Source organism: Anomaloglossus baeobatrachus, chromosome 11 (assembly GCF_048569485.1).
Source record: "Anomaloglossus baeobatrachus isolate aAnoBae1 chromosome 11, aAnoBae1.hap1, whole genome shotgun sequence".
NCBI lineage: Eukaryota > Metazoa > Chordata > Amphibia > Anura > Aromobatidae > Anomaloglossus > Anomaloglossus baeobatrachus.
This window is the reverse complement of record NC_134363.1, coordinates 132,611,813-132,637,128: the sequence shown is the minus strand read 5'-3', so window position 1 is coordinate 132,637,128 and position 25,316 is coordinate 132,611,813. Positions and strand designations below refer to the sequence as shown.

Sequence of the window (25,316 nt, the reverse complement as noted above, 5' to 3'; positions counted from 1 at the left end):
TAGATGGCAGGCGGGTTGCGGGGCCTGGTGAGGTGCAGGGTCGCAGGGGCAGCGCTGTGCCGCACGGCACGGTGGTACTCACTCAGCCAATGATGAAGACACAGTTCTCGGTAAAACACACGGCTGGATGGACGGGTCCCACAGACGGCTGCGGTGGTTTCTGCTCCCGGCAGGTTGATGGTGACTGCCTTTCCCTGCACCTGTGTAGTGTTTGGTTCCAATGGGTTCCCACCGGTAACCCACTCCCCAGCTTGGCAAGGCTCTGGCTCTGGGAACGGTAGCCTTGGCGGTGGCTGTGTTTCCCTCTCACGGTTGGACGGTTGCCTTCTGACGGGACTTGGCTGCTGGGAAACCCAGGAGGTTCCCTTCGCTAACGGATTTGACAAATTCACGGCGACTCCTAGCCCCTGCCAGATGGTGCTGACTTCTCTTTGTATACCGGTCCGGTACCGCCGGGCCACTGCCCGTCCACGGTCCTTACGGTAAACTCTGATCGGTCACTCCTGCAGACGGTCACCACCGTCTGCCAACCTTGCTGATCCGTCCGGGCCACACACCCGGACCAACTTCAGTCTGCTCTACTGCCACTTCACCTCCTCTCACTTTCCACTCTCAAACTGTTCTCCTTACTTTTCCCGCCTCCAGGACTGTGAACTCCTCGGTGGGCGGGGCCAACCGCCTGGCCCACCCCCTGGTGTGGACATCAGCCCCTGGAGGAAGGCAACAAGGGTTTTGTGTTTGACTTTGGTGTGCCTGACCGGGAGTGTGGGGTGTGTGGGTGTTGTTCTCTGCGGCCCCTGGCTTGTCCAGGGCGCCACAACAGAATGTTCCCTGACTTTCCATTGTTCCTTCTGTCAGTAATCATTGGTATAGGTAGTTTTTCTGCTGGATTCATATCTTCCTTGTTTGGACCCAGCAGGAGCTCGCCTTCCACTCAGCTGCTGATCATCAGCATTATCTTGGTGCTTAAATACCCCTTACTTCCTTGGACTGGTGCTGGTGATATTTTCAGTTCATTCAAGCCTTGGTTGCAAGCAAGGTTACTTGAACACCTCTGTGGTATCATTGCTGAGTATTTTGCTGAACGTCTACCCGTGTCATCTGTGGATAAGTAGTTCATGCATTTACCCCTGTGTGTCCTCCTTGTTGTCTTCTCTAGTGTTTAGGGGGGTTGACAAAGAGCTCATCCCATCCATTCCCTATTTAGGGCCGAGCACTAGGGATACCTAGGGTCAGGTATCTGGCTTGGCCCATAGGTGTGCAACCTATCTATGGTGATGAGGGACCCTAGCGACCGGCAGTAGGTTTGGTCAGGGGTCACCATCTTCCCTTTCCCTAGACGCAGGGTTTTCCTTTTCTTCCCTTTCACCGTTCGCTTGGTACTTCCCGATACCTATGTGACACTCTGTTGGTTTAATCACACTCCTATTCTGGCCCTCCCCTGGGGTAGGTTGTTATATAAGATCAAGGCTGGCCAGGAGCAGGGCCAGGAAGCGGCTCAGACATCCTCACCTTCAGAGGTAACTCTGAGATCAGCGATAGCTAGTGCCCCCAAGCCCGAGGGCCAGTTTAAGAGCCTGTCCTCAGATATCTCCATAACCACTGTGACACTACAATTTGCGTGCTACCTTCCTACCGATGGACTGTTTTTTCCTGCACTAAAATAATCAGATTGTATCAAGTCACACATAAGTTGTGCTAAGATTCATAGTCACATTGGTATAGTACAAATGTATTATGGTTGTGTACAATGGCTAAGTCATGATGGGAGTTGTAGTGCTCTATGTATAGGGAATAATAGAAGTGTATCATTATCCTGTCCATTTTTCGGGTTATGTTGGTGGTGATAATGTTCAATGCATAGTGTATATTACAATTGTGTACTGTTCATGTCCAAAATTGTACAGTGACGATACTAGAAGTAATAGTATCACTATCTAGAGAATAATAAAATTGCATTTTGGTCATATTCAGTGGTTGCGTCATGTTGAGGGTTATATTGTTCTAATACAATGGTATATTGTCGACTACCAAAAGAATTGCATAGTTGTCATAGTGGGAATTGCAGTGATCTACATACAGTATATACTGTGTGCACAACTATTAGGCAATTTGTATTTTTGATGATGAATTGTACTATTGAAGGCTGTCAGTCAGTGTAAAAGGTTAATAAATCTGAAATTTTAAGAAAATAGAAGTGAAATGTTATCTTTTTCTATAGAATGTTTGTTTGCAGAATTATTATTCAACTAAATAAAAAATGTAACTTTTCCCATCTCATTAGTTTATTTTCATATGTTACAATGAGAATAATAACTCAAAAAATATACCAAAATAAATTTCTGACATTTTAAAAAATATATACAGTACAGACCAAAAGTTTGGACACACCTCCTCATTCAAAGAGTTTTCTTTATTTTGATGACTCTAAAAATTGTAGATTCACATTGAAGGCATCAAAACTATGAATTAAAACATGTGGAATGAAATACTTAAAAAAGTGTGAAACAACTGAAAATATGTCTTATATTCTAGGTTCTTCAAAGTAGCCACCTTTTGCTTTGATTACTGCTTTGCACACTCTTGGCATTCTCTTGATGAGCTTCAAGAGGTAGTCTCCGGAAATGGTCTTCCAACAGCATTGAAGGAGTTCCCAGAGATGTTTAGCACTTGTTGGCCCTTTTGCCTTCACTCTGCGGTCCAGCTCACCCCAAACCGTCTCGATTGGGTTCAGGTCTGGTCACTGTGGAGACCAGGTCATCTAGCGTAGCACCCCATCACTCTCCTTCTTAGTCAAATAGCCCTTACACAGCATAGAGGTGTGTTTGGGGGACAGTGTCCTGTTGAAAAATAAATGATGGTCCAACTAAACGCAAACCGGATGAAATAGCATACTGCTGCAAGATGCTGTGGTAGCCATGCTGGTTCTGTATGCCTTTAATTTTGAATAAATCCCCAACAGTGTCACCAGCAAAGCACCCCCACACCATCACACCTCCTCCTCCATGCTTCACGGTGGGAACCAGCCATGTAGAGTCCATCTGTTCACCTTTTCTACAAAGACACGGTGGTTGGATCCAAAGATCTCAAATTTGGACTGATCAGACCAAAGCACAGATTTCCACTGGTCTAATGTCCATTCCTTGTGTTCTTTAGCCCAAACAAGTCTCTTCTGCTTGTTGACTGTCCTTAGCAGTGGTTTCCTAGCAGCTATTTTACCATGAAGGCCTGCTGCACAAAGTCTCCTCTTAATAGTTGTACTAAAGATGATAAGGTGTGTCCAAACTTTTGGTCTGTACTGTATGTATATATCAGTGACCAATATAGCAGCCAATCTTTTCATTAACATAAGTCTTTCATCCATGGAGTCTGTCAGTTTCTTAATCTGTTGAAGATCAACTAATTTGGCCGCACCAACTGCAGCCCCCAGGCACTGATCGGAGAAGTGACTGTTTTCTTTCAGCGTAAATCTCCATTTTAAGAAGGAGTAATCAGTTATAAATAGGGTTTAGGTCCAGTGAGGAAGGGGTTGGGTCATTATTCTTCCAAGTTTAAGACCATTACTGGCAGCCGAGCAGAGGAGACTTTGATGCTGTGATAGAGCATTGTTCTGCATAATAATCCTGGTTTTCTTGAAATATGCAGATTTTATCCTGTATCACTGCTTGAACAAAGTGTCTTCTAAAAACTGCCAGTAGGTTTGGGAGCTGATTTTGAGTCTATCTTCAGTCAAAAAAGGTCCAACTAGTTCATCCCAGCAGCAGAGGAAAGGAGGGGGGTATCAGAAGGTGGGGGTTTGCACAAAAGAGAGGGGGGAATCCAGTGCAGGAGCGGGTTACCCCTGGTGGTGCAAGTAATTGGTGATACGAGTCCTTGCTGGGTTGATACTCAGTGGGACATGGGGTGGGCAACATCTGGCTAGGTGCCCTCGAGCTGGTGTGGTGCGGCTGAGGGCAGGAGGTGGAGCCGATGTTGCACTGAACTGTTTTGTCAACCTTCATTTACCCCCCCCCTCCTTTTGGGTGTTCTTCAACGGAGGTTTTGAAATGTTTGTATATATTGTTTATGTTTTGTTATTAATAAATGGGGCTGTTGTGGCCTTTATATCCAATGTCACGCAATCTTTGTGTTTCTTTTAGGTAAGAACCCTGGTGGGTGGGGGACTGTTGGTTGGTTAATGGTAAGGCCTTTAGTCAGACATTCCAGAGTCGGGTCTGTGCCCATTACTGATCCAGCCATGGTCCATCCATCTGGTCCGTTAAGAGTCAGTCTCATCTCATTAGTCCATAAAACCTTTCAAAAATCTGTCTTGAGATATTTCTTGGCTGAGTCATGACATTTCCTCTACTTGCTCAGCGGTGGTCGGATTCAGCCTCCTCACCTCGGTCGTGTCTCTGGCTACTGAACACTTTGTACTTTTGGGCTCTCCACGGAGGTTGCACTTCTGGAATATAACTACAAAACACATACAGCTGCACTCTAAAATGCTTACATTGAATAAGGGAACTCTGGTATTGCATTATTACTATATAGGAATATTTGAAAAAAGAGATATTTAGCTTATGTAATGGCCAATGCATGTGAGTCGGGTAACCAGTGACAAGGTATATCTCAATATACCGGGACCCTAACTCAAATGCCTCTATCTGGGTTAAAAGCTTACATGTCTGGGCAGCTAGGCTCCAGCTATAAAGAGGAATGAACACAGCCTGGTTACAGGGCGGAGTGCTCAAACAGGAAGGAATGCACTACCAATATATCAGAAAGACTGACCCGCACATCCAATAGGTGTGAACAGGTGCCAGCTGAAAACACACTATAACTACAAAACTACATACAGCTGCACTCTAGAATACTAACAATGAGTAAGAGAACTTTAGTATTGCATTACTGTTATCAGCTTGCACCTGGATGTTGGGGGCGACCGTGTTTTATTTCAAATCTGTTTTATTGATGAAACTGTTGTCAACATACAAACATATCATTTGTGCAATTACAATACATAAACATCATTTTCTCAATGCCGGGATAACATCCAGAAATCATTACATTACTAAATTTCTTGGAATTCTTCAAATTATCTTTGTGCTATTACCATATAACCATTGATAATTTATAGGTCAGAATTCCCACTTCTTTTGACTTCCCGGATCCTAATATACTCATTCTCCTTGTATGTCTATTGTCTTTTGAATTATTGATAAATCTTTTCATATAAAAAATGAAACTAGAAAAATGCAGATTAATGCTCAGAAAAGAAAGAAAGAAGAGGAAAGATACAAGCATAAAGAAGAGGAAATTAGAGAGAAGGTGGGAGAAGGGGGAGAGCAAGAAAAGAAAGGAAAAAAAAGGGGGGGAATGAGACTCCCCACCGTTTCTCAGTTCAAAAAGCTCGCCAAACTCTCCACAAACTCTGGGGACTCCATGAACATAATCCATGGGGTGACCATGTTTTATGTGCAGAGTAATACATAATTTCATTAAGGTCATATGCAGTCGTCAAGTTGAACATGAAATGAACTCTAAAAGGCATAAAGTTAAAGATTACACATTTCTTTTGTATTTTAGGTAAAAAAAAATACACACACACACACACACACACACATACACATATATTTACATTTTAAAAATTACAAAAAAGAGAAATCGTCCAATGCAAAAGATTGGGCACCATTGAAGAATTGTGTGCTCAGATAACTTTAACCAAGCGTTCAGACCTCAAATTAGCTGGTTAACATTATGGCTTTTTCACTATCATCGTTAAGAAAGGCCAGGTGATGTAAATTTCACAGCTTTATAAAAATAAGCAGCCTCTTCTAACCTTGTGCCAAAAAACAGCATCCATGGGTTCTTCTAAGCAGCTGCCTAGCACTCTGAAAATGACAATGGTGGAGGCACACAAAGCAAGAGAAGGCTATAAGAAGATAGCAAACAGTTTTCAAATTGCCCTTTCCTTCGTTCAAAATGTAATTAAGAAATGGCAGCTCACAGGAACAGTGGAGGTCAAGATAATGCTTAGAAGACCAAGCAAAATTTCTGTGGGAGCTGCTCGTAGGATTGCTAGGGAGGCTAATCAGTAGTCTTCAAAAAACCTTCAGGAAGATTTAACTGACTCTGGAGTTGTGGTACATTGTTCTACTGTTCAGAGACACCTACAGAAAAATGGCCTTCATGGAAGAGTCAGCAGAAGAAAACCTCTCCTGCGTCCTCACCATAAAATTCAGGGCTAGCAGTATGCAAAAGAACATCTAAACAAGCCTGATACATTTTGAAAACAAGTCCTGTGAATGTTCAGGTTAAAGTAGAACTCTATGGCCACAATGATCAAAGGTATGAGTGGAGAAAAAAGGGCACAGAATTTAAGGAAAAGAATATCTCACCAATCATTAAGCATTGGGGGTTGAATCAATCATACTTTGGGGTTGTGTTACAGTCAATGGCACGGGGAACATTTCACGGGTAGAGGGAAGAATAGATTTAATTAAATTCCAACAAATTCTTGATGCAAACAAAACACCATCTGTAAAAAAGCTGAAGTTGAAAAGAGAATGGCTTCTACAAAAGGATAATGATCCTAAACACCTGTCAAAATCCACAATAGAGGACCTCAAAAGGCGCAAACTGATGGTTTCACAATGGCCCTCATAGTCCCTTTCCAAGCAAAAAATGTTGTATTTATTTTCTGAAAATGAGAATTGGTCAAAATAACAAAAAATGCACAGTGCTTTCACACCGCAAATAATGCAAAGAAAACAAGTTCAGAATAATTTAGAAACAGCAATATGAATAATCTTTTAACTCAGAAATCATTATTTTCTTGAATAACCATGATTTTTAATCACAGTTTTCATGCGTCTTGGCTGCTTTCCACCAGTCTTTCACACATACAAGGTTATCCTGGAAAAACAGTGTCTTCCTTCTGCTCAGGCAATGTTCCCCAACTCTGAGGACTGTTTTTTTCCAGCAGGACAATGAGCCATGCCACACAGCTAGGTCAATCAATGTGTGGATGAAGGACCACCACATCAAAACCCTGTCATGGCCAGTCCAATCTCCAGACCTGAACCCCATTGAAAACCTCTGGAATGTAATTAAGAGGAAGATGGATAGTCACAAGCCATCAAAAAAAGAACTGCTTACATTTGTGCACCAGGAGTGGCATAAGGTCACCCAAAAGCTGTGTGAAAGACTGGTGGAAAGCAGCTAAGATGCATGAAAGCTGGGATAAAAAATCATGGTTATTCCACAAAATATTGTTTTCTGATCTCTTCCTGAGGTAAAACATTATTAGCATTATTGTTTCTAAATGATTATGAACTTGTTTTCTTTGCATTATTTGAGGTCTGAAAGCACTGTGCATTTTTTTGTGTTTTTGACCATTTCTCATTTTCAGAAAATAAATACAAAATTTATTGCTTGGAAATTCGGAGACATTGTCAGTAGTTTATAGAATAAAAGAACAATTTACATTTTACTCAAAAATTTAAAGAGAAATATCAGAAAAACTGAAAATTTGGAAGTGATCTCTTAATTTTTGCCAGAGCTATATATATGTGTATATATATATATATATATATATATATATATATATATATATATATATATATATGAGGGGCGATCCAAAATTTATGATAATCAATAATAAACACAATGAATATATTAAAAAAAATATATATTTTTCTACATAGTCTCCTAACAAGTCTATACATTTAGTCCATCTCTTTTCTAAACTACGGCAGCTTCACATGCACTCACCTGCCCTGTGATGTCTCTCTGGCCGGCGAACCGCCTCCTTATTAAGGGGGCGGGTCATGCGGCGTCATAGCGACGTCACATGGCAGGCGGCCAATAGAAGCGGAGGGGCGGAGATGAGTAGGACGTAAACATCCCACCCACCTTCTTCCTTCCGAATAGCCGACGTGAGCCGCAGGACGCAGGTAGGAGATTTTCCTCGCTCCTGCGGCTTCATACACAGCGATGTGTGCTGCCGCAGGAACGAGGAACAACATCGTAACATCGGTATTTCCCAATTCATGGAAATGACCGAGGCTACACCAATGATACGATTACGACGCTTTTGCGCTCGTTAATCGTATCATAAAGGCTTTACACACTAAGATATCGCCTGTGACGCCGGATGTGCGTCACTTTCAATTTGACCTCACCGACATCGCACCTGCGATGTCGTAGTTTGCAAAGTGCCCCTTAGAATTCCCTTCGAAAAAAATTCTTGATCTTGACCCTCAAAAAAATCCCCAACATCAGTTATCACGTCGCTATTGTCGTCAAATTTCTTGCCCCAGAGGTGTTCCTTGAGGCGAGAAAGAGAAAGAAGTCACTGGGGGCTAGATCTGGCGAATAGGGGGGGTGTTCCAGTTCAAAGCCCGCTTCTTGAATGGTTGCCATGGCAACTGCAGCTTTGTGAGTCGGTGCGTTATCTTGGTGAAACAGTATTCCAGCCCGTAGTTTGCCGCGCCTTTTCTCCTTGATAGCCTCCCGCAATCGTATTTGTTCTGCGTAGTAGGAGCCCGTAATAGTGGCTCCTTTCTCCAAATAGTCCACCATAATAATTCCTGCAGCGTCCCAAAAAACGGACCCCATAACCTTCCCTGCTGAGCTTGCCACTTTGAATTTCTTCGGCGTCGGTTCGTCGGCTCGTTTCCATGTCATCAATTGTTGTTTAGTTTCGGGATCAAAGTTGTAGATCCAGGTCTCGTCCATGGTCAAAAAACGTGACAAAAAATTCTCCTTGTCTGCTTGGAACTTTTCGAGATTTGCTATTGAAATGTCAACTCGTTTCTTCTTTTGCTCGTCGGTTAACATTTTTGGCACCCAACGCGCGGAGACCTTTCTCATATGCAATTCTTTTGCAAGGATTCTTGGAATACTGCCATATGAGATCCCTGTGACCTCAGCTACATGCCTGATAGTCACTCTTCGATCTGCCAATACAACTTCTTCAACTTTTTTCATGTTTTCTTCATTGAGGGGCGTGGATGGGCGTCCTTCACGATGTTCATCTTCCGTCGATGTTCTTTCCAGCTTAAATTCCTTGGCCCAGCGTGCAACTGTGGAATATGGAGGAGAAGAGTCCCCCAATGTTTCCATCAAGTCGCTGTGTATGTCTTTGGTAGTCATTTTTTTTCAAGCAGAGGTATTTGATGACAGCTCTGAACTCGTTTTTTTCCATTTTGATGTTCACTCCTCAGCAGTTCATATTGAAATGAATGTAATGAATGTAGCTCCCGGGAATCGTGGCCTATTTAAGTGATTTTTTTTCCCTGGACTAGTGGATACCTAAGAGAGAAGAAAACATTTTATTTTAATTTCTGTGTGCAATAGAAATAACCGATTATCATTACTTTTGGATCGCCCCTCGTATATAAATATATATATATATATATATATATATTATTTTTTTTCCCTAAAATACAAAGGAAATGTGTCATCTTTGACTTTACGCCTTTTAGAGATCATTTCATCTTCAGCTTGCCTAACTGTTCACAATAACAGTAATTTTGACCAGGGGTGCCCAAACATTTACATCCCACTGTAATTATTATGTCCAGTGTTCAGATCATGTTGAGAGGTTTAGTGTTTTAGCCCTTCTGGGCTAAGGCCCCATATATTAGCATCTGCTTGGCAGCCATATCAATTTCACACAGTTTTGGATTTTCAGTAACTTGGCAGAAGACGCCTGACGGACCCTTATTCCATAATATTTGGTTAGTGGTGGTCAGCAGGACGGTATAAATAATGATATCTGTATGGTTGCTAATATAGGTTCACCATAAATGAACTCTGACCCTTCAGGTCCATATTCAGTTATGGGATGAGTTGCTTTAGGAAACTGTTCTCTATTAGCGTCCGAGGCTGGAGGGGATTTTACAGAATTCAGCCTGAGACACAACACAATGAATGCAAATGAGCTGTTAATCGGCTTTCACAATGTCGGATGGTTGGTGAAATCATGTGATGTGCTTATAGCTTAAAAGCATTACAGGTAATTTGTGTTAAAAGCTATGGAGACAGGGGATTACCCGGCAGGACAGCTCGGCACAATAAGATGAGGTAGCAAATTAAATAATTTTGGGGCCTAGGGTGAAACGGAATGCATCTACGACCTGGAGGTGTTACTATAGCAACCAGTCAGATTGCAACTTTAATTCCGCGATTTACTGTGAAAAATAAAAGATGTAATCTAGTTGCTATGGGGAAATAACATCAGTCTTTTTCTGTAGTAATGCCCATACATGTGGCCCATTATGAGAATAGTCTTGTGCATCCTATCCCTGGGCTATGTCATATTTGCTGGACTATGTCTGACCTATATATATATATATTTTTTATTTTTTTTTAATGAAGTGATGAACGAGAGAAAGTATCAGAGAGTGCTTATTTCAATAAAGTACAGTGCCTACAAGTAGTATTCAACCCCCTGCAGATTTAGCAGGTTTACACATTCGGAATTAACTTGGCATTGTGACATTTGGACTGTAGATCAGCCTGGAAGTGTGAAATGCACTGCAGCAAAAAAGAATGTTATTTCTTTTTTTATTTTTTTTTTTAAATTGTGAAAAATTTATTCAGAGGGTCATTTATTATTCAACCGCTCAATCCACCAGAATTCTGTTTGGTTCCCCTAAAGTATTAAGAAGTATTTCAGGCACAAAGAACAATGAGCTTCACATGTTTGGATTAATTCTCTTTTTCCAGCCTTTTCTGACTAATTAAGACCCTCCCCAAACTTGTGAACAGCACTCATACTTGGTCAACATGGGAAAGACAAAGGAGCATTCCAAGGCCATCAGAGACAAGATCGTGGAGGGTCACAAGGCTGGCAAGGGGTACAAAACCCTTTCCAAGGAGTTGGGCCTACCTGTCTCCACTGTTGGGAGCATCATCCGGAAGTGGAAGGCTTATGGAACTACTGTTAGCCTTCCACGGCCTGGACAGCCTTTGAAAGTTTCCACCCGTGCCGAGGCCAGGCTTGTCCGAAGAGTCAAGGCTAACCCAAGGACAACAAGGAAGGAGCTCCGGGAAGATCTCATGGCAGTGGGGACATTGGTTTCAGTCAATACCATAAGTAACGTACTCCACCGCAATGGTCTCCGTTCCAGACGAGCCCGTAAGGTACCTTTACTTTCAAAGCGTCATGTCAAGGCTCGTCTACAGTTTGCTCATGATCACTTGGAGGACTCTGAGACAGACTGGTTCAAGGTTCTCTGGTCTGATGAGACCAAGATCGAGATCTTTGGTGCCAACCACACACGTGACGTTTGGAGACTGGATGGCACTGCATGCGACCCCAAGAATACCATCCCTACAGTCAAGCATGGTGGTGGCAGCATCATGCTGTGGGGCTGTTTCTCAGCCAAGGGGCCTGGCCATCTGGTCTGCATCCATGGGAAGATGGATAGCACGGCCTACCTGGAGATTTTGGCCAAAAACCTCTGCTCCTCCATCAAGGATCTTAAGATGGGTCGTCATTTCATCTTCCAACAAGACAACGACCCAAAGCACACAGCCAAGAAAACCAAGGCCTGGTTCAAGAGGGAAAAAATTAAGGTGTTGCAGAAGCCTAGTCAGTCTCCTGACCTTAACCCAATTGAAAACTTGTGGAAGGAGCTCAAGATTAAAGTCCACATGAGACACCCAAAGAACCTAGATAACTTGGAGAAGATCTGCATGGAGGAGTGGGCCAAGATAACTCCAGAGACCTGTGCCGGCCTGATCAGGTCTTATAAAAGACGATTATTAGCTGTAATTGCAAACAAGGGTTATTCCACAAAATATTAAACCTAGGGGTTGAATAATAATTGACCCACACTTTTATGTTGAAAATGTATTAAAATTTAACTGAGCAACATAACTTGTTGGTTTGTAAGATTTATGCATCTGTTAATAAATCCTGCTCTTGTTTGAAGTTTGCAGGCTCTAACTTATTTGCATCTTATCAAACCTGCTAAATCTGCAGGAGGTTGAAGACTACTTGTAGGCACTGTATGTATTAGTATATTTATATTTTGTTTTTATTACTGTCTGTTAGACACCTCTCCATTACTAACACCAGGGCTTGATACCACCTTGATGTTTTCGGACACTTCATAGCTGACATGAACCCGCAAAACCATCACCCCGATTGTCAAGGCATCTGTCACGGCCGTCTCTGTATTTTGAGACTAGTCACAGAATCAGGACTAGAGTCTCTTATTGTTATCTAAGACTTCAAATTAAACGTGTTTTCTTTCTTTGTTTGTGGCAAGGGTTAATGTCAGTTTTCCATACCAGCAGCTTCTGACTCCTGGTCAGGTGTTTCCGGTTTGGGATCACTCCCAGTCCCCTTATATAACCTTTACTTCCAGCAGAGGGTGCCGGTTATCTTCTTTGTCATTTGGATTCTAGGCCTGGAGGTGGAAGGAGCTGCTGGTGTGCTTGCTGTTGGTTTTGGTGAGGCTGCAGTACTGGTGTCTGACTGCAGCCTAGTTGTTGGCATTTCTCTGTTGTTGTTCCTCCCGTCTGTCTTACTTTTCCTTGGTGTGTGCTTTTAGTGCAGCGGTGGGACTAGTGATCCTTACCTTCCCACTCACTCACTCACTGGCTTCAGGTTCCTGCTCAGTGTCAGGTGAGGAACCTGTATATGAACTGGCTAGGAGTGCAGGGTACAGTGACAGATAAGTGGAGGAGGTGTCCATCTTCCCTCTCACTAACAGCAGGGTCCATCTTTGATATTGTGGCCCCCGTGTACCCATTGTTTGTCTTGGTAAAACCCCTGTCTGTTGTGTGTTTTACCTCACACCAGACCTTTCTTAAGTACGTTTCATGACTGCATCAGAGCAATTGGGAAGAGCCGAAGCAAAGGGACAGAATTGGAGCATTTTGCGATGCTCCTCTACTGGGGCTGATATTTTAAGGCTGGGAAGGGGCCAATAAGCATAAACCTTCCCAGCCTGATAATATTAGCCCACAACTATCTCCTTTACCTTTGCTAGTTATGAAAAATGAAGGGGACCTCGCGTTGTTTTCTCCATTTAATTATTTGGTTATTAGAAAGCTACGCAAACTAGCTATCTATACCGTTCTATTTTCATAAGTTCATAATTTTCATAAGTTGTCTGGTTCATTTATGAAATGAGCCATTTGTAAATTATTTTGGCCTCCTGAATTCAAATCTGACAATTAAAATTTTTTAGATGGCTCTTGTTTCTATGATATCAAAGAGTTTTCCTTATACTGCTAATCCTAATTTGAAACATTATTATTTTTGCAAATATAAAGATGCAGAATATTTTGTTATGTCACAAGATCACCCTCATTCAATGTAGAAGTATCACGGTTGCAGAAGAAAGAAATCTGAATATCGCCTGCTAGAAGATTCCACTGCTGTAGCCAGGAACCTAAAGGTGGCTTTACACACTGCAACATCGCAAACGACATCGCTGTAACGTCACCGGTTTTGTGACGTTACAGCGACCTCCCTAGCGACATTGCAGTGTGTGAAACACATCAGCGACCTGGCCTCTGCTGTGAAGTTGCTGATCGCTACAAATCGTTCAGGACCATTCTTTGGTCCTTTGTTTCCCGCTGTGCTGCAAAGTCTCAGTGTGTAAAGGGGACTTAAAACACTGGAAACGAGTGATGTGTCACAATATCTGTCAATCACTATTCTCTGTCAGTCGGTCTCTCCCTCTCGGTCTCTATTCTCTCTCTGTCGGTCTGTCACTATCTCTGTCCCTCTCTCACAGTCTGTCGGTCATTTTCCCCTCCTCTCTCATACTCACCGATTCACACTGCTGCGGCGGCTTTTCCTCTTTTGAAAAAGCCGGCCGCTCATTAAACAATTTCGTATTCCCTACTTTCCCCGCCCACAGGCGCCTATGATTGGTTGCAGTGAGACACGCCCCCACGCTGAGTGACAGGTGTCTCACTGCACCCAATCACAGCAGCCGGTGGGCGGGTCTATACTGTGCAGTGAAATAAATAATTAAATAATTTTAAAAAACGGCGTGCGGTCCCCCCCAATTTTAATACCAGCCAGATAAAGCCATACGGCTGAAGGCTGGTATTCTCAGGATGGGGAGCTCCACGTTATGGGGAGCCCCCCAGCCTAACAATATCAGTCAGCAGCTGCCCAGAATTGCCGCATACATTATATGCGACAGTTCTGGGACTGTACCCGGCTCTTCCCGATTTGCCCTGGTGCGTTGGCAAATCGGGGTAATAAGGAGTTATTGGCAGCCCATAGCTGCTAATAAGTCCTAGATTAATCATGTCAGGCGTCTCCCCGAGATACCTTCCATGATTAATCTGTAAATTACAGTAAATAAACACCCACACATCTGAAAAAATCCTTTATTAGAAATAAAAAACACAAACACATTCCCTCATCACCAATTTAATAAGCCCCAAAAAGCCCTCCATGTCCGGCGTAATCCAGGATGGTCCAGCGTCGCATCCAGCTCAACTGCATGCAGGTGACAGGAGCAGGAGAATACACAGCCGCTCCTGTCAGCTCCACGCAGCTAATGAAGACAGCCGCGCGATCGGCTGAGCTGTCACTGAGGTTACCCGCTGTCACTGGATCCAGCGGTGGATCCAGCGGTGGATGCAGCGGTGGCCGCGGGTAACCTCAGTGACAGCTCAGCTGATCGCGCTACTCACCGCCGCTCCGGTCAGCTCCAGGCAGCAACTGAGGTGAGTAGCGCGATCAGCTGAGCTGTCACTGAGGTTACCCGTGGCCACCGCTGCATCCACTGCTGGATCCAGGTAACCTCAGTGACAGCTCAGCTGATCGCGCTATTGCCTTCATTAGCTGCGTGGAGGTGACAGGAGCGGCGGTGTCTTCTGCTGCTCCTGTCACCTGCATGCAGCAGAGCTGGATGCAACGCTGGAGGTCCGTGGATTACGCCGGACAAGGAGGGCTTTTTGGGGCTGATTAAATTGGTGATGAGGGAATGTGTTTGTGTTTTTTATTTCTAATAAATGATTTTTTCGTGTGTGTGTGTTTATTTACTGTAATTTACAGATTAATCATGGAAGGTATCTCGGGGAGACGCCTGACATGATTAATCTAGGATTTAGTGGCAGCTATGGGCTGCCAATAACTCCTTATTACCCCGATTTGCCAACGCACCAGGGCAAATCGGGAAGAGCTGGGTACAGTCCCAGAACTATCGCATATAATGTATGTGGCAATTCTGGGCAGCTGCTGACTGATATTGTTAGGCTGGGGGGCTCCCCATAACGTGGAGCTCCCCATCCTGAGAATACCAGCCTTCAGCCGTATGGCTGTATCTGGCTGGTATTAAAATAGGGGGGACCGCACACCTTTTTTTTATTATTTAATTATTTATTTCACTGCACAGTATAGACACGCCCACCGGCTGCTGTGATTGGGTGCAGTGAGACACCTGTCACTCAGCGTGAGGGCGTGTCTCACTGCAACCAATCATAGGCGCCTGTGGGCGGGGAAAGTAGGGAATACGAAATTGTTTAATGAGCGGCTGGCTTTTACAATATAGTAAAAGCCGCCGCAGCAGTGTGAATGCTGTGCAGCGCCGCACCGGGGATCGGGGATCGGTGAGTATGAGAGAGGAGGGGAAAATGACCGACAGACTGTGAGAGAGGGACAGAGATAGTGACGGACCGACAGAGAGAGAATAGAGACCGAGAGGGAGAGACCGACCGACAGAGAATAGTGATTGACAGACATTGTGACACATCACTCGTTTCCAGTGTTTGACTAGCTAGGTCGTTCTGCAGGTCCGGATCGCTGTTGCGTCGTTGGCCAGGTTTGCCTGTTTGACAGCTCACCAGAGACTCACCAGAGACTTTGTAGCGATCCCGGCCAGGTTGGCATCGCTGGTGGGATCGCTGAAAGTCTCAGTGTGTAAAGGGGCCTTAAGAGATTAGCCTTACTCTTGGACAGATACAAATCTCTGACAAGATTGTTCAGTTCACTTTGTGTTATCAGTAGTGATCAGTGAGCACTACCATGCCTGGATGCTCGGTACTCGGAACTAGTAATAAGCGAGCGAGCACTACCATGCCTGGGTGCTTGGTACTCGTAACTAGTGATGAGCGAGCACTACCATGCTCGGGTGCTCGGTACGTGCAACTAGTGAAGAGCAAGCACTAGCATGCCTGGGTGCTCGGTACTCATAATGACTAGTGATGAGTGGGCACTACCATGCCTGGGTGCTCGGTACTCGTAATGACTAGTGATGAGTGGGCACTACCATGCTCGGGTGCTTGGTACTCGCAACTAGTGGTGATTGAGCACTACCATGCTCGGGTGCTTGGTACTCATAACTAGTGATGAGCGAGCACTACCATACCTGGGTGCTCAGTTCTCATAACGAGCCGTTGGATGCCCAGATGCCCAAATGGGTGCGACTTGAGTGCCAGAATATAATGAAAGTCAATGGAGAACTCAAGCATTTTTCTGTAAGATTTTCCTGGAAAATGTTTCAGTTTCCCATTGACTTCTATTGTACTCGAGTCGCATCCATCTGAGCATCCAACTGCTCGTTATGAAAACTGAGCACCCAATCATGGTAGTGCTCGCTCATTACTAGTTATAAGGTGCGGTTCAGTTAAGGTTGCTGATAGAAAGTTTGGATCAAGAGAGGAAGATGCTCCATGACATCAAGCACAGTCTTCTTCCTCACTTGACTCTACTGAAAACATTTTTGATCCTTTTAGAATGTGCACTTCTTCTGTATGTGGTACTGGGCATATTGCAGATGGAAAGCTTGGATACTGTAATGTCCACTTCTTCCCTGAAAATCCATTGTGACGCCAAATTACTTTTCCACAGATCCGCTTTATATTTGAAAATACATACAGTAATTAAACGTCAGTATGCTTATAAACTAAGCTAAGATTTACAGAGACAGAAGTGGCATCTATTATCAGGGATTCTCCCTCAGGCAAAAGCCCAGGTCCGGACGGGTTTAACCCTAAGTTCTATAAAATTTTTCAGACTCAATTATCCCCGTTCATGACCAAAGTATTTAACTCCATATCTGAAAACTCCCAGTGGGTAGCACAGTCTCTTGAAGCACACATATCACACATATGTGTTATCCCCAAACCGGGAAAGGACCACTTGCTGGTTACAAATTACAGACCCATCTCACTGATTCATTTAGCTTTGAAATTTTTCTCTAAAGCACTTGCCAACAGACTTGCCCCGTCCCTGCCTGGGATAATACATACGGACCAGGTGGGATTCGTAAAAGGCCGGGAGGCCGGGACAACACCAACAAATTGTTCCTCCTGATGGCTCGGTCGAGGTCTCAGTCTCTCCCCATGTGTTTACTTTCAGTGGACGCGGAGAAGGCCTTCGACCGGGTCAGTTGGAGCTTTATGATGGCAGCCTTGAGACAGGTGGGTTTGGGTCAGAAATTTTTGGGTAGAATTGCGTCCCTCTATACGAGACCCTCAGCAAAAGTCAGGACAAATGGGTTTCTATCATCATCCTTTCTGGTCCACAATGGAACGAGACAGGGATGTCCACTGTCGCCCCTCTTATTCGTCATAGTCATGGAGCACCTTGCGGTCGCCCTGAGAAACAACACAAGCATCCACGGGATAGAGGCGGGGGGGGGAACCGTAAGCTGGCTCTATTCGCGGATGACCTTCTCATGTTCATTTCCCAACCACACATATCCTTCCAGTCCTTGCTCAAGGAGTTCGAAGAGTTTGGCAACTTAAGCAACTTCAAAGTACATTTTTCCAAATCAGAGGCCATGAACGTGACTTTATCGGCAGAAGACCTTGCGAGAATATCACAAAACTTCCCTTTTAAGTGGCAACCGTCAGTTTTAAAATATCTGGGAGTTATGGTACCTAGGGATCCGGCAAAAATTGTACATCACAATTTTTTCCCCTTATTAGAAAGGACAATCAGGGACTTAAAGAAATATGACAAAAAGAGATTGACGTGGTTTGGGCGTAAAAACGCGATAAAAATGGATGTGTTACCGAGGTTCCTGTTCCTGTTTCAGACAATACCCATACAGCTACCGCTAAGTTACTTCTCCAAGATCTGGACAGCCTTGTCTGGGTTTGTCTGCGGGAACAGGAGACCCCGAACAGGAATTAAAACTCTCACCAGACACAAAAGTGACGGGGGGGGGGGGACTCCCAAATTTTAAGTTATATTACAAGGCAGCTATCCTAACGAGATTACTGGACTGGCATTTTCATGGTAATTCGAAACAATGGGTGGTGATTGAACAGGATATGCTGGGAACTCCCTTACATTTACTCCCATGGTTAGAGAAAGAAAGTAGGATCCAGATAGGGAAGGGAATGGAGTTCACGCGGACAGCGATGGGGATGTGGGATGGAGAGATAAAAAAGGGATCTCTCTCTCAGGAGCAGGGCCCACTTACCCCCGTATTCGGTAATAAGAAGTTCCCCCCGGGACTCCACTCCCATAGATTCGGGGGATTTACTCGGGCGGATGATACTCATTTTTGTCACGTGCTCCAGGGACACACCCTACCAACTTATACTTCCATGCAGGCCACACGGAGAGAGATTTCCTGGATGGAATATATGCAGTTGAAATCTTTCCTCTTGTACCAGGACAGGGAGAGAAGGATGAGGACACCCTCTACTCCTTTTGAGAAAGTATTTTTACAGGGGTCATCACCTGGACATGGCATCTCACTCATTTATAAAATGCTGAACCAGAGAAATAGGGTGGATAAACCTCACTTTGTCTGTAGGTGGGGAGAGGAACTGGGAGAAGATATTCCAGAGGACAATTGGAGCAGAGCGTACCTGTGGACCCACAAACTTTCCTTGGCGTGCGCCGCTCAAGAGAAAAGTTATAAAATTCTGTCAAGGTGGTACCATTACCCGACTAAATTACATGCTATATTTCCCTCTGTGTCTGATGTGTGCTGGAGGTGTGGCACAGACACAGGTACAATGCTACACATATGGTGGAGCTGTACTAAGCTGCAACCCTTTTGGGACTCAGTGTTCTACCTGGACAAAAAGATGAGCGGAGGTGAAATAGAAAAGTCCCCCCAGGTTGCCATTCTTTCTATGCTCCCAGGAACTATTAAAACACAAAAAAGGGACATATTGCGATTTTGCCTGGCAGCTGCCCGTATGATTATCCCACGATTTTGGAAACAGACTAGATGCCCTACGGTGCTGGATTGGTTGGAGGAGATGACAAACCTCCAGAGAATGGAGGAGCTGACAGCAGAACTAAATGGGAACACAGAAAAATGTACTACAGTTTGGGGACCATGGATTATGTTCATGGAGTCCCCAGCGTTTGTGGAGAATTTGGCGAGCTTTTTGAACTGAGAAACGGTGGGGAGTCCCATTCCTCCCCCCCTTTTTTCTTTTCTTTTCTTGCTTTCCCCCCTCTCTCCCCTTCCCTCTAATTTCCTCTTCTTTATGCTTGTATCTTTCCTCTTCTTTCTTTCTTTTCTGAACATTAATCTGCATTTTTCTAGTTTCATTTTTTATATGAAAAGATTTATCAATAATTCATAAGACAATAGACATACAAGGAGAATGAGTATATTAGGATACGGGAAGTCAAAAGAAGTGGGAATTCTGACCTATAATTTATAAGTGGTTGTATGGTAATAGCACAAAGATAATTTGAAGAATTCCAAGAAACTTAGTAATGTAACAATTTCTGTATGTTATCCCGTCATTGAGAAAATGATGTTTATGTATTGTAATTGCACAAATGATATGTCTGTATGTTGACAACAGTGTCATCAATAAAACAGATTTGAAATAAACTAAGCTAAGAAATCCTAAAACTCTATACCTTACACAGAGAGCATTTATACAAGTAGATGATGCAACTGTAATTAGGATTACGTCAAGCTGAGTTGGCCTGTTTTGATTGGTCGCTCTAAGATGATAGCATAATGAAGGCTCAATAGACTAAATAGGTGATGTAATAGACTCGCTACTAACAATGCAATAATGTTGATGAAATAATAAAATAAGCAATTTCTATACAAGCGTGCATTGAAAGGTGTCATAAGTAAATAATTACACCTCCTTTTGGATTTTGAAAATTAGCCAGTAAATTTAAGCATCAGATTCATCTTCAGCACCACAAAACTAATTAAGTTCAACTGTTTTTGTCTCTGATTTGGCTGTAGAACAGTGTTGTGTGCCACATGTGCTTTTTTGTGTGCACATGTATGTAGGGGCCCTAACACTGAAAGTAGAGAAGGAGAGTGCAGGAACACTGATGTATTTGTGATGCAATCAGTTAGATAAAGGACTTTGCACAGCAGATGAATGGTAGAAAAATGTTAATGAAGAATATTGGGAAAGTTGCTTCCATTTGCACAAGTAGATGAACATATAATGCCAGCGGCAAAGCCTCTGCACTGCCCCATACCCTCACCTTCCCGGCTGAATCTGTGGTGGTGTCTGCCTCTGCACTCGATGCTGTTTCCTGCTCTTGGGGACTGCGCGCACTGCTCAGGTCTCCTGGGAATGTGCTTAGGTCGCATGCCGAGTATCTCCTACCTTGTAAAAGGGAAGTGTGCTCATTTAGGAAATACCTCCAGCCTATGGGCTGAAAGGCTTTAGGTATTTAAGGCATCCTCCCTCTTTTGGAGGTGCCTTTACGACAAGGTACTTGGCATATTACATCCGCTCTGCAAATCAGCCTGTATCCAGTCAGTCTGAACCTGAACCTGTCCTCTCAGCCTGAACCCAAAGTTGTTCTGCCAGTCTGTACCCATAGCTGTCTCATCATCTTGAACCCCAGCCTGTCCTGTCAGCCTGTACCCATACCTCTCCCATCAGATTGTACCCATACCTGTCTCATCAGCCTGTACCTAAACCTCTCCTGTCAGCTGTACCTCTGAGAATCTGCTGTACTGGTTTGATCTAGTACCTGAATCCGATCCAGCTCATGATCCTGTTCAGTACACCTGGATCCACACCTGTCTCCCTGACCCTTTTGAGGTCAACTGCTACAGTACCAGGGACTGCCCTGGAGTGGCACCTGGTGGCTAACAGCAGAGGCAAGCCTGACCTCACCATCAGAGGCTCTATTGAAGAACCTGGTAGCCGCTTAGTTATGCCCCTCCAGGGTAAGCTTGGCTCTGTGGTGCAGTGGGTCCACAACCGTGTGCGCGACAGCACAATAACAAAGAAATTCAGTTCGAAAGTGTACAGAGCATGAAGCTTTATTTCTTGCAAGCAAATATTGAATATCTGTTGTTGCTATTATAGGTCAAAATGCTAAAAAGCTAAGCATAGCTGCTAATAACCTGAGGAGGAACCACATATAGCGTACCCCTTAATGGTTGTAACTAGGGATGATCGAATACCTCAAATATTCGGCTTCGCGAATATTTTCCGAATAGGTCGCCGCTATTCCACTATTCGCGAATATTCTATGCGCAATGTAAGTCTATGGGAAACCCAAATAACAACTATTCAGAACTAGTCGGGCTTCCCATAGACTTTCATTGCGCATTGAATATTCGAATAGCGGCGACCTATTCGTCGAATATTCGTAAAGACGAATAATTGAGGTATTCGATCATCCCTAGATGTAACAGATAACAAAAAAATGAGAGGGAACAGAGTAATAATGCTATGTATTAAAGAAACCAAACTTCATGACTCTAAAAAGTGTATTAGGAAAATACTATGAACCAGGTAAGCTGCAGGCTTCTCTGGAAGCCTTAGTAGAGGTATATAAATGTTTAGTCTGTTTTTGTCATATATATATATATATATATATATATATATATATATATATATATATATATATATATATATACAGTGCCTACAAGTAGTATTCAACCCCCTGCAGATTTAGCAGGTTTGAAAAGATGCAAATAAGTTAGAGCCTGCAAACTTCAAACAAGAGCAGGATTTATTACCGGATGCATAAATCTTACAAACCAACAAGTTATGTTGCTCAGTTAAATTTTAATAAATTTTCAACATAAAAGTGTGGGTCAATTATTATTCAACCCCTAGTTTTAATATTTTGTGGAATAACCCTTGTTTGCAATTACAGCTAATAATCATCTTTTATAAGACCTGATCAGGCCGGCACAGGTCTCTGGAGTTATCTTGGCCCACTCCTCCATGCAGATCTTCTCCAAGTTAGCTAGGTTCTTTGGGTGTCTCATGTGGACTTTAATCTTGAGCTCCTTCCACAAGTTTTCAATTGGGTTAAGGTCAGGAGACTGACTAGGCCACTGCAACACCTTGATTTTTTCCCTCTTGAACCAGGCCTTGGTTTTCTTGGCTGTGTGCTTTGGGTCGTTGTCTTGTTGGAAGATGAAATGACGACCCATCTTAAGATCCTTGATGGAGGAGTGGAGGTTCTTGGCCAAAATCTCCAGGTAGGCCGTGCTATCCATCTTCCCATGGATGCGGACCAGATGGCCAGGCCCCTTGGCTGAGAAACAGCCCCACAGCATGATGCTGCCACCACCATGCTTGACTGTAGGGATGGTATTCTTGGGGTCGTATGCAGTGCCATCCAGTCTCCAAACGTCACGTGTGTGGTTGGCACCAAAGATCTCGATCTTGGTCTCATCAGACCAGAGAACCTTGAACCAGTCTGTCTCAGAGTCCTCCAAGTGATCATGAGCAAACTGTAGACGAGCCTTGACATGACGCTTTGAAAGTAAAGGTACCTTACGGGCTCGTCTGGAACAGAGACCATTGCGGTGGAGTACGTAACTTATGGTATTGACTGAAACCAATGTCCCCCCTGCCGTGAGATCTTCCCGGAGCTCCTTCCTTGTTGTCCTTGGGTTAGCCTTGACTCTTCGGACAAGCCTGGCCTCGGTACGGGTGGAAACTTTCAAAGGCTGTCCAGGTCGTGGAAGGCTAACAGTAGTTCCATAAGCCTTCCACTTCCGGATGATGCTCCCAACAGTGGAGACAGGTAGGCCCAACTCCTTGGAAAGGGGTTTGTACCCCTTGCCAGCCTTGTGACCCTCCACGATCTTGTCTCTGATGGCCTTGGAATGCTCCTTTGTCTTTCCCATGTTGACCAAGTATGAGTGCTATTCACAAGTTTGGGGAGGGTCTTAATTAGTCAGAAAAGGCTGGAAAAAGAGATAATTAATCCAAACATGTGAAGCTCATTGTTCTTTGTGCCTGAAATACTTCTTAATACTTTAGGGGAACCAAACAGAATTCTTGTGGTTTGAGGGGTTGAATAATAAATGACCCTCTGAATAAACTTTTCACAATTTAAAAAAAAAAAAAATAAAAAAAGAAATAACATTCTTTTTTGCTGCAGTGGATTTCACACATCCAGGCTGATCTACAGTCCAAATGTCACAATGCCACGTTAATTCCAAATGTGTAAACCTGCTAAATCTGCAGGGGGTTGAATACTACTTGTAGGCACTGTACATTGCAGTTGAAGTAGATTTAATAATGTTTTTTCCATCTTTCAGGACAAAGACAATTCTGGTGCCACTATTCTGCACTTAGCCGCCAGGTTTGGCCATCATGAAATAATTGGTTGGTTGTTACGGTTTGGAACGAATGACGCGATGGTAGCTACAGACACTGGAGCACTTCCTGTACACTACGCAGCGGCCAAAGGAGACCTCCCCACATTGCAGCATCTCATAGAGTATTGCCCAAAGTAAGATACCCATGGCTTCTTATGTCCTCCTTAATATTATCTTTTTGTTGTTCCGCTAAAGGATGCTTTACACGAGACGCCGGATCGTGCGATGCATCGTCGGGGTCACGGTTTTCGTGACGCACATCCGGCATCATACACGACGTCGTCTCGTGTGAAACCTCTGAGCAACGCAGTATCGCTCACAAATCGTGAGTCGTGTACTCGTCGCTCAGTTTCTTAATATTGTTTATTTTTACTTGTGCCGGTTGTTCATCGTACCCGGGGCAGCACATGACGCTCTGTGTGACACCACTGGAGCGATGAACTCTGCTTACCTGCGTCCCATGGCTCCTGCCGGCTATGCGGAAGGAAGGAGGTGGGCGGGATGTTTACATCCCGCTCATCTCCGCCTCTCCGCTTCTATTGGCCAGCGGCTGTGTGATGTCGCTGTGACGCCGAACGTCCCTCCCCCTTCAGGAAGTGGATGTTCACCGCCCACAGCGAGGTCACTCAGCAGGTAAGTGCATGTGACGGGGGTTTCATGACTTTGTGTGACACGGGCAGCGATTTGCCCGTGACGCACAAACGACGGGGGCGGGTACGATCGATCGTGAAATCGCACGATCGGTCGTCCCGTGTAAAGCAGGCTTCAGGGTATGTGCACACAATCAGGACTCACTGCATCCTGGACGCAGCAGGTCTGGACCTGCGGGGCCTCGAGTCTCCTCCGCAGGAGACCACAGCTGCTTGTACCCACAATCCAGGCTCGGGCAGTTGCGGTCTCTCTGTGTTTTTCCCACGAAGAACAATCATGTGTCTGCAGCAAAGAATTGACAAGCTGCAGTTCACAAAGCTGCAGCGCAGGTCAGTTTATGCTGCGGGCAGTACATGCACAGTGGGCATGGGATTTTTATAAATCCCATCCACTGTGCTTGTACTGTACAACGCAGTGTTTTGGATGCAGCTGAAACATGCTGTGTCCAAAACGTTGTGAACCCTGATTGTGTGCACGCAGCCTTAGAAGTTATACGCCTGTTTTTTATATGTATTCATAACTCTGTTTTCATGAATTGAAATACTCTAGAGAAAAAAACAAACAAACTAAAGTTATATAAGGGCTTGTTCACACATTGCATTTTTTGCGCTTTGTTGTTCGGCTTGTTTTTGATGTGGAAAAACACAGCTTTTTACAGTTCTGGCAAAATGAATACGATTTCTGAAATCTCACACACTTTAATGTGGACAAAAACAGCGTATCCCCCTGAGCATTTACAGGTGCATCTCAATAAATTAGAATATCTTCAAAAAATGTATTTATTTCAGTAATTCAATACAAAAAGGGAAACACATATTATATAGAGTCATTACACACAGAGGGATCTATTCCTATATATTATATAGAATCATTACACACAGAGGTATCTATTCCTATATATTATATAGAGTCATTACACACAGAGGGATCTATTCCTATATAATATATAGAGACATTACACACAGAGGGGGATCAATTTCACATGTTTATTTCTGTTAATGTTGATGATTATAGCTTACAGACAATGAAAACTCAAAAGTCATTATCTCAGAAAATTAGAATATTATATAAGACCAACTGAAAAAATGATTTTACACTCAAAAATGTTGGCGCCTACTGCAAAGTCTGTACAGTAAATGCCTCAATACTTGGTCAGGG

At 43.9% G+C, this 25,316-nt stretch overlaps 1 protein-coding gene across 1 annotated transcript in view; it reads left to right on the top strand.

Moving 5' to 3' along the window:
- Window positions 1-25,316, top strand: part of ESPN (espin) — a 304,695-nt gene that overhangs the window by 31,926 nt on the left and 247,453 nt on the right. The window contains exon 2 of the mRNA XM_075328416.1: window positions 23,448-23,641. Within this exon, the coding sequence (XP_075184531.1) occupies window positions 23,448-23,641 (194 nt within the window). The remainder of the gene's footprint in view (window positions 1-23,447; window positions 23,642-25,316) is intronic.